Source organism: Aulostomus chinensis, chromosome 3 (genome assembly GCF_037954235.1).
Source record: "Aulostomus chinensis isolate RoL2024-O1b breed Wild chromosome 3, RoL_Achi_v1.0, whole genome shotgun sequence".
Lineage (NCBI taxonomy): Eukaryota > Metazoa > Chordata > Actinopteri > Syngnathiformes > Aulostomidae > Aulostomus > Aulostomus chinensis.
In genome coordinates this window covers 1,499,703-1,510,000 of record NC_141322.1, presented here as the reverse complement: position 1 = coordinate 1,510,000, position 10,298 = coordinate 1,499,703, and the positions used below count along the sequence as shown (strand labels likewise).

The 10,298-nt window shown below is 47.5% G+C and overlaps 1 protein-coding gene across 4 annotated transcripts in view; it reads right to left on the bottom strand.

The window, feature by feature from the left end:
- cntn6 (contactin 6) overlaps positions 1–10,298 on the bottom strand; it is a 104,647-nt gene that overhangs the window by 10,849 nt on the left and 83,500 nt on the right. For all 4 annotated transcript variants that reach the window (XM_086197524.1, XM_086197533.1, XM_086197515.1 and 1 more), the window contains 6 exons: positions 9,712–9,884; positions 8,434–8,551; positions 4,527–4,685; positions 1,923–2,072; positions 1,292–1,362; positions 560–794 (listed from right to left, as the gene is read on the bottom strand). In XM_086197524.1, the coding sequence (XP_086053650.1) occupies positions 560–794; positions 1,292–1,362; positions 1,923–2,072; positions 4,527–4,685; positions 8,434–8,551; positions 9,712–9,884 (906 nt within the window). The remainder of the gene's footprint in view (positions 1–559; positions 795–1,291; positions 1,363–1,922; positions 2,073–4,526; positions 4,686–8,433; positions 8,552–9,711; positions 9,885–10,298) is intronic.

The following is a 10,298-nucleotide window of genomic DNA, read 5'->3' as shown; positions in this document are numbered from 1 at the left end:
TGGGCGGGGCTTGTAGAGTGTGACCTAACCAGAGAATGTTGTGCTGATGTACCGCCGCTGCTCGTTATTGTTTGGCTTAATAAACCTCAGGTGAAGGGACCATAAGGTTTCCTCCTGGACATTTCAGTCATGCCAGAGGTGAAGGTACTTTGGCGAGAGACGACATGGGGTTAGCTTAGCTTTAGCTTCAGAGAGTTAGCCAGGAATTCACAAGGATGGAGCTTCTGAGAGACGAGGAGGAGGAGGAAGGAGCTCAGAGACAAACGAGACCAAGGAGTTCTGGAGAGTTCCACGTGAGACCCAAGATCATCTGGACTGTGACAACAATCATGGCGCCACCCATCAGCCAGTATTCTACAGGAGGGAGGAGTTCCACTCCCATCGTGAACTAGTTTTAGTTCTATCTTTCAATTTGTTATCTAATGGCTCTGTTTCAGCTCCTTTGTCTGCTGTAGTAAAGCCAGTATTGTAAATGTGAATATGCATCAATGAGCGGTCAGTCGAGGATAGACAAGACCAGCCACGTTAACCTGCACACACCTGAGGAGGACACGCCTACCTTCCTCTGCAGAAAAGACTGTGACAACTCGGCTGAAGGGCCCCTCTCCGATGATGTTGAACACCCCCACTTTCACCTCAAACTGAGATAGAGGTGCGATGCTGTCATTTCTGTAAATATATCTGGATGCATCAGGTGTTGCCAGCACCGACTGAATCCAGGTGCTGCTGCCAAGCGGGCGGAAAGCCACCACGTAGCCAAAGTCCTCTCCGCTCTGCTGTTCCTCTGGAACTGGCTGGGAGAGAGGAAAGTCACGCCTTACAAAACTGTGCCGAAATTCAATTGTTAGAGAAAAAAGTCAGTAATACAGAGATGTTTTTTATGTTGAATGGACGGTTGGGCCGGTGCACTGCTGGAGCATCTTCCTGTGCTGAAGGTGTCTCCCGATCCTTTACACACCTGATCCTCACCCCCGCTCTGGAGCTTCGTTTTGATTTACACAACAGGCCGAGTCAGCAGGCAGCAAATCAGAAAGGCTCTGCATTTAATTAAAAGTGATTCCACTGAAGCCAGACTGCTGTAAACACACACACGCGCGCGCGCACACACACACACACACGCACGCGCGCACACACATGCACGCGCACACACACATGCACGCATGCATGCACGCTCACATGTACGCATGCATGCACGCTCACACGCACGCATGCACGCGCGCGCACACACACACACACACACAAACACACATCAAGTTTCCCAAGATTCTCGGCTACTATGTGATTCTCTCACCTCCCACACGATGACAAGTTCTCCTCGAGCTCCACCGCCGCCGCTCACAACAAACGGTGCGAACTTGGGAACTAAAGAGGTGCAAAGCAAACTTAAATCATCCCTCATAAGAAGAGGCACAGCATTCTTTTAATTAAACCTCACTGCCCTTCTGCAGATCATCTTATTTACATAAAACAAGTTAATCACACAGGAGGGAAATCAGAGTTTTTGTTGACAGCGTTGCTGCCACCCGTGAACAGCGGCGTTATTAGCCGAGCGCCGTATGTCAGCCCTGTGTGAGAAGCACGGGAGGAAACGTGTCCCTGGTGATTCAACCAGCAGGATGCTATCGACTCAACCAACCGTCTCAAAATAGACACTTTGGCGTCATTGACATGTGCACGGGTCACGTTCGGGGTACTGACACACGAGCTCGCGATGACACTTGAGTGTTTAAAAGCTTGATTCAGTTTGCACTTGTTTAGCTTTTGAGTAGTCAAAGTACCGGCGTGAAACATGACCAGGTTTGGAATGAGGAACATCGCAGGGAGCAGCGAAGGAGAGCGAAACTAATCAAACAGTTAAATTACATTTTCCAAGTGGGGCTGATTCATTTGTTATGACGAGGAACAACAAATGGAGGGAATACCTGCTGCTCTGGTGCGAATCTGTTTTGATGGCGTGCTGGGTTCTCCGACACCAACACTGTTGATTGCCACCACCCTGAATTCATAATCCACCCAGGGGCTCAAATCTCGCACCGTTGCATGCATCATCTGTCCAGGCACAGAATCAGGAACTAGGATTAAAGAATTTAGAATTGAGACGTGTTGTTTTATGTTCTACCAGGCACATTTCACACAATCTCTCTCCAACAAATAAAAGGCAATTATCAAACCAGTGAAGTACATCAGACATCTGTAAACCTTTGAATCCTCCAGTCACAGAACACCCATGCACATTGATGCCTGCGTGTCGTGTCATCAATGCATCGAATTACTGGGCTGGCAGATTTGTTTGATTGTGACTGACATCAGTGAGCTGAGCATCGTCCTGCAGCCGTATCAGCTGGTTCCCTCGTTTCCTCTGGTTCTGTCAGTGTTGACCCAACGGCTCGCATGATGTCACCAAACAGAGGCATCACTGCGAAACGCAACGCAAATGTGTCTCCCTGATCTTGCTGTCATGGTCGCTGGAGGCCGGAATTGTAACTGAAGGACTTCATTTCTCAGGCCTTTTATCTGCAATACGGTAGCAGTCCAGCCATTTTCTATCGGCGGATCTGTTAAAGGTCAGGGGGTGGAGCCTATCCCAGCTGACCTTGGGTGAGAGGCAGGGTTCCCCCTGGACGGGTCACCAGTCCATCTCAGGGCCATCAGGAGCAGTTATGGGTTCAGTATCTTGCTCAAGGACACTTGGACATGGTCACCAGGGGAAGTGGGGATCGAACCAGCAACCCTTGGGTTGCTAGATGGCCACTCTACCTCTGAGCCATGCCGCCCCCATGGTAGTCGTATTTATCTCCTATTACAGTACTGTTGGCACTGCATAGTGTACACCATATATTACATCACTCCAAATCAAGACTGGGAGCTACGTGGGTTTCTAATCTCTCCTGTCTGGCCCTGCGCTCAGCCCTCAGAGACCAACGCAGCGGCTCTGATGGAACCGTGAGCTGAGGCTCGCCAACATGGAGGTTACAGGGGAATTAAATGAGTGAGAGACGGAGGAGAAGAGTTTCACTCAATCAGGCTTTACTGAAGATTACTGCCAAAAGTGACGTCAAAGGTCACAGGAGCCAGCAGATTCATGAGGACCTGAGACCCAGCACACACTGTCATGCTGTCGAACCTTTGACCAAAAAGGATGTCCACCCTCATTCTGAGTTTATATGAAAATCTCCTGACATTGTGACGAGTGATGACAGAAAGGCAAAGATGATCAAGACTCCAATCAGGTTGCAGCCGTGCCCAACAGCAGCAGAAGTTAAAACTTCTTCTGTTATTAGAAGTGCGACTCACTGAGTTTGACGGACGGCGCCTCTCCAGACGCGCCGTCCGTCAAACTCAACCTGACGCAAAATGTGACTCATGCTGTTTTAAAGCATCAGACTGCATGGTGAAGGGGCTCAATCCTCCATTTGTCGGTCGGTCCGAAGGCTTGCAGAAGCCTATCTCAGGAGCTCTCTGAGGGAATTCACTCCTCAGCACAAACGTCCACTTGGCCTCAAACTAAAGGTTTTGGAGGTGGGTGTTCAGGTCGGTGCGACCTGCGATACCTGCAGATTTAATTACAAACGACACAAGCATCCACTAGACAAACGATTAATTTGGCAGCGGGGGATTTGCATTCTCAGTGCACGTCTGAGTAAATTCTAACAACAGTCAGGAACACATTTCCAGATGGTTTTATATTTTGATTTCATGCTGGCAACGACCATCTAGCATGTGAGGTTGGGTGTAGTCGTAGAATAACCCTAACACCTTGTGAGCCTAACTGCTCGTCCTTCTTTGAATCGACTGATTGTTCAAAGGTGCGTTATGGCGCAAAATAAAACACATTATGGATTCCATTGTGACGTCAATGTCAGGCAGTCATTTTTGTTCTCTTGCCATATAATTCTTATATTTTCGTTATCACAGACATGAGTTGTGGCCATCAGCGAACAGTAGCCAGCAGGAAAGGTACAATCAGGCCTTCTTGGGCGTGCGCGGGGCGTGTTCCAATCAGGCACTGACATCAGCATCAGCCAGCGCTTAAGTTGTATCACAGGAGGTCACATTCACATTTACACCGTATAGAAAAATGCACACAAGCGACACTTGACAAACTTAGACAGAGGAAAATAAAAGTGACAGAATATAAAACATTGCGAGGTCAAAGGTCAATCTGGGAAGGTATTCCAGCTCAAATGAACCAGCCTTCAGCTCACGCTAACCAAATGAGCATTCCTTTGTTTGTGGAGGTGAACACACCTGTCTTCCGGTCACATGCTGCCCCCTGCTGATAGGGATCGTCAAAGGTAAAGCGCTCGTTTGCTCACACCATGAATCAGACCTTTAGCAGCAAGTACAAGCAAATATTTGCTCCATGTGTCAGAATGAGCCAAGTATGCAGCTTTTTGTAGTTCTGAACCCGCCACTCAATGAGCTCATCTTAACCTTAACACAGGCATCACCATGACCTCACACTTTCAAGGGACTCCTTGAAACTGAAGAACAGTAAAAGCAGGTGATGGTGGCGCAGCTCTTACCTGTTCTCACGGTCTGCCAGCCAATAGAGAACGGGGTCCTGGCCTGAACCATGTACATGGTCACAGGGCTGTGGTTGTCTGGTCCAGAGCTCCAGGACAGTCTCACATTACTGTCAGAGACGTCAGTCACCAGCAGGCCCTCTGGGGCGCCGGGGGGTCCTGCAGCACGGGAGACAAGGACGGACACCTCCATCAGCATCTCTCCAGCTTGGCTACATGGGAGCTACAGAGGTGCTGAGTGATTTATTACTACTTGAACTCAGAGCTCGTGGAGATACCAGAGGTTCTGTTGGGTCAGTCAATCAATATCAGTATCAATCAATACTCTGAACCCTGGGCTCAACAGGGACTCCAGGAGGCCACTGTTACACTACACACAGGTTATTACTCTGTTTTCATCAAATCACACACAGCAGCGCTGGAACCTCCGAGCCCTCAGGCAGTCATGATGGATGCATGATGGATACGAGAGCTCTATGATAAGAGATATGATGGATGCACGATACACCGATGATATATGATCATTAGTCTCTATCTTCACACTCAGCCTTCATTTTTGCCAGCACCACGGTGGTGTCGTGGCTCAGATTAAGGCCCAAAGCTCCGCCGCGTATTTGGAAGTCTTGACGGATTTTAAAAACGTTGGAGACTGCAGACTTGAAGACAGATGAACCCTATTTTTTTCTGAATTGTGAGAAGACACACATACACACACACACACGCTAATGCTAGCTGCAGCCACAATGTTAATGTTACACAATACCCAGTTGGTCCCAGTGAGCCTGGTCCCATCAGCTTTGCTGTCCCAAACTTTTTTATGTCAAATATGTTTGATGACTATGATTTTTGATTGGGGGGAACTCCCATCACACACGCTGACACATGAACATCATGTATGTAACCGTCCCACACGACAGGATCATCTGTTCTCCTGCAGCAGTCAGGAGGCAGCCAATCAGCCTGATGATCCTGTCGTGCTTCCAGATCCTGTTTCCTACCACTCCCACTGGCATGGCTCTCTCTGGGACCCTGGTGGTACTACAGCCTCCAGGACTTATTTCTGCCCTGATGTCACAATGGTGCTTTGGCTATTGGAACCTCCCAGACAACAGTTTGGCACGTCCCACCTGGGCTTCCTCACGCCGGACCGGCTCGGACCAACTGTGGCAGGTCCAACAGTTGTAAAGTGATGAAACCACTTTCGACCAGTTTAACTAGCTCTTACAAAACTCATCGCTCTAGAAATTCACACTCAAACAAAAACTGTGGGGGTAAAGTTGTCATGTTGGCCAGTGATGGTCTGTTTGTGCTGCACACAAGCAACGGGCCGTGGCTCTGATGAACCGAGTGGCTCTGTTCTACTCTCTGAACTATCATTGTTCTCTTTGCTAACAAAGAACAGAGAAGGCTGTTGTAATGGATACTCGAGGCACCAAACCACTGGAGAAGCCATGTAAGAGAGCATTTTATATTTGGCTTCAAGGATGAAACTGTGGAAGAGGAAGGCTGTGTGCTGTAAAACTGAAGAGGCTCGCAGTAACAATAGCAACCAACTGAAGTTAGGCAGCAGCGCGAGCGTACAGAAATAACAATGGCAGGGCGCTCGTCCTCAGTGATGCACCCAGAGATCTCTGGGCTGGAACTGAAATAGAGTCTATTCATGAAACCGGTCCGTCTATGAAGGAGAAGTAGGGATCACTCGAGAGCCCTCGGGCCAGCAAATGTGATGGAGTGTCAGGTGCAGGCAACATGGAGCATTTGCATACAGAGGCACTGAAATGACAAAGCTGGTGGAAAAGGTTCCAACGTGAAAGAGGGTTCTGCTGTTGAATTGGTGAACACGGTCTTCAGGATGCCTGGTTTAGTTGTGCGTTAAAACGTCAATGTATGAACTACTGTTTGTGTTGAAAGTATGCAATTATTACATGTCAGAAAACATAGCACTGGGACAGGTGGATTATTCTGATGTGATGTATCAACCATCACACTGTGCAGAGCACACGTCCTGTCACGAGACCAGAGCGCCAGATGCTGCTCAGGGTCACTATGATGGCGGCAGTTGGTCCTCAGATGGGTCACGAGCAGCGCCTGAACGCAGGAGCCTCAAGCTGTCCACGGATGTCCTACAATACGTCTGAACCTGCCAGTGCGAATCAGCGTGTGGGGGATGTACCCAAACATCTCCTTAGTTGACTGAGGAGGACGACGAGATCCAACCTGACACGTCGGATGGTTTGTTTCACTGAACCATGACAGAAGTCGCCCCCAGAACTTTCAGAGAATCTGTGGCAGGTGATTGGACGGCCCATCTGTCAGTCAGCGTCCGTCACAGGTTAGCGACAACCAGTCAGGTCAGAAAATGGAGGTCAACGAGATGAGCATCTATGCTCGCCTCTTCAGATATCTGTTGTCCCTCCAAGGACACTAACTGGTCCTGGTCCCCTGACCCTGTCCCTATCCCAGATGATGTTTCCGAATCTGTCTTTTTTTCCTTTTCTTCTCACCCTGTTGCGAGAGCTGACCTCTGACCTTTCAGAGTTGCCGAAATTCTATTAGACTTTATTAGTTGAAACCCACAGGCGATGATTCAACTTGTGAAAATATGAATAAATGTTTACAGAGTTCATGAGACGTTTTTGTGACTATGACTTTACACTGCGCACATAAAAAAACCTGTGGTTCACCTCTATTGAAATCCAAAAAAAGCTAAACATTTTTGTGATATTAAAATACGTGTTTAGGTAATGCAAATTTGTATTTTTGTGAATATGATTTCGACAAAATAAAATACACATTTAAGGACTGTGGATGTGCGTGAGAACAAATACAGTCCAAAATATCTTCCATTCAGGGTAACTTAGCTGCGTCTCCTACCCCAATGATGGTGGCAGTCAAACAACAATGATTCCAACAAATATCACCGATTGTTGTACGTTAGATATTCGAGGTACTGCACCGTCAGTGTTGGGACCAACGCGTCACTGCGTTATTAGTTACTGCCAAAAAAGTAACTTTGGCAGTAACTAATAATCAAACGCATTATTTCTAAAATTCAATAACTCAGTTATAGAGACTAAACGATCTGTTTATTAGTTTATTTTACGTTATTTTACTGTGTCTACTTCCTGTGGGGGGGGGGGCTTGGGGGAAGTGCAAGAGACAGGAGGAGAGTGAGTGGGGGCGTGTTTGTTTATAACAACAAGAATGTGCAAGACATCATGGCGGAACCTCGGGCGAGTTTCTTCACGTGGACGTGCGCTCACTACTTCTCCTTCGTTAAGCAGAAGGAGAAAAAATGTTTCTGTTGAATGCAACTCATGTCTCGGCACTAAGAGCCTCTCAGGGGCCGCAACAGCAGCTCTCATCTATGAAAGCATCCAGGCATCATGTTGCTGAAGCTAGCGGGTCAGGGACCGGGTCAGGGACCGGAACAGGGACCGGGTCAGGGACCGGGTCAGGGACCGGGTCAGGGACCGGAACAGATGTCGCTTCAGCCCGTGCACCTGAGTTGTTCTTTTCAACGAGGGAGTGCTACTGCTAGCCAGGCTAAAGTCAATCAATAATCAATCACTTTGAAACATCTTAGTGTTTGTAGACCACATTGCTGAGCAGAGTTCAGTTCAGTGATGAAAATGCATGTCAAGTAGGACAGAGCTCAGTGTTGACAGTTCTAAACTTTCTTTTGTAACTAAATAGTTACTTTTCATAGTAATGCTTTCCTTTTTGGTTTTAATAACTGAGTTAGTAACTGAGTTGCTTTTGAATTGCAGTCACTTGTAACTAGAACTAATTACTGTTTTGCAGTAACTAGCAAACACTAGCACAACACTGTGCACCGTACAGCTTTCCCTCAAACCAAAACACTCACATGACAAACCACAGAAGAAGCCAGTGGGTGAGGACATACCTCTGACGATTAAATCTGCTGCCGCTGACACGGTGTCTACTTCAGTGTGTACCATGCACACATACTTCCCAGAATGCTTGAGCTGAATGTTTCTCACCATCAGGTCACCTGAAAATCCCTAATAACAAAGATACATGCGTCAAACATTCTTGGAGAGGAGAAACACAACAATGAAGTCAAAAAAGGAAGCCGGGGAAAATCCTCCGAACACACAAAGGATTCCCCACAGGACTGAGACGACAGCCGAGCACAACAAATTAATTCAGTTGTACATCGTGAGGACGGCTACACACCAGAGCGGCTTCCCCACTGTATCAGTGTTTGTTGTGTTTGAACTTAACTCCTCTGAGGAAAAAGCTGTTGTGAGGTATTTTCAGAGTTGCCTTTTGCACTTTACTACTTCCCATACACACACGGAGGGTTGCTTTTTTTGACGTTATTTTTAATTCCACACAAAATGCAGGGATTTAGAAAATGTTCCTTCTGTGTTTACAAAACAAGCAAGCTGCTGTGATTATGTTCAGCGAGTTGTTGTGCTGCGACTTGGGTGGGCCTGGTGGGCTGAACCAGAGGGAGTCTAAAACTTGTAATCACAACAATTTAGGCTCCTTTTGTTCAGGGGAAATGGATTGATTGGTTCATGCAGTCAGATTAGCTCCAGGCTGCAGTAGTGACTCTTCTCACGTCTGCTCTCCAGCAGAAACACAGGAGAGCAGAGGAAGACTCCTCCACCAGTCGGCAGGCTGACTGGTGGAGGGTCAGACCAGATCAGGACAATCAGACAGGAGGTTTTGCGGTGGTTGGTGATTCTGTGGGCTGCAGCACTCCTTAGCTGACTCCATCGCTGTAATGCCAGGTTTGACCACTACGCTATCTTGACTTTAGCGCCCGGCACACTTCCTGTATCCAGGTGTCACCCACCAGCAGCACGCCATCATCAACAGCTGTACACCATGATTATAGAATCAGCAGTACTACGACTCAACAGTTTACTTATGAATATTTGCTTTTGCTTCATCACCACTGACTCAGACATGATGTCAGAGTCAGTGGGAGGATACGCTCACCTGACCTGAGTCCCAGATCCTGAGCAAACCTGAGGGCTGACCAGACAGTCTGGATCAATTTTGTCTGCCCTCCAAATCCTTTCGGGCTGTAGAGGTTAAATATTTATTTGCCCATTAAAGGAATATATTTCGTGATTTTCCTTGATTGGACAATGGTGGAAACGTTATCCGTCATATCCTGGATGGACTCCTCCCCTGACCCTAAACCTACCGCTCCAATCATCTCAAAGTGCTCCTGCCTGCTGAAGTCCATGGCCTTGCCATTGAAAAACCATTTGAAGGCGGGACTTAGAGAGGCGTCGCTGGACACCTCACATGGTAGCACGAGGCTCTCCCCCACGGTGGCGTCCAAACTCAAGGGCGGGACTGTGATCCGTGTGGGCTCTGCAGCATTGAGGAGAAGGAGGGAAATAATTACTCTTCGTAGCTGAGTATCTCTATAAAAGGCAGCCGAACGAATCAGGTAATAAAGCTTAATTTACCCAGAACAGTGAAACAGATTCTGCTATATCAGGCTAATTAAGTGACCTTAAAAAAACTTCACTTAAGAAGTAAATGCCTCTCGTAATTCAGTAATGAATAATTAAACACACTGCAATGTCACCTAGAATGATCTCTATGATTACATTATTTAAAAGCCTCAACATAAAAATGCTACTGTCGTTCAGTTCAATTTAAATGTTGTTGATGAAAGCAAACAGCCACAGACGGCTCACGCTGCCACACCAACAATAAGTCACAGCTGACGCGAGCGCCGATGACTCACACATCTGTCAGGGCAGCAGGGACGTGAAACAA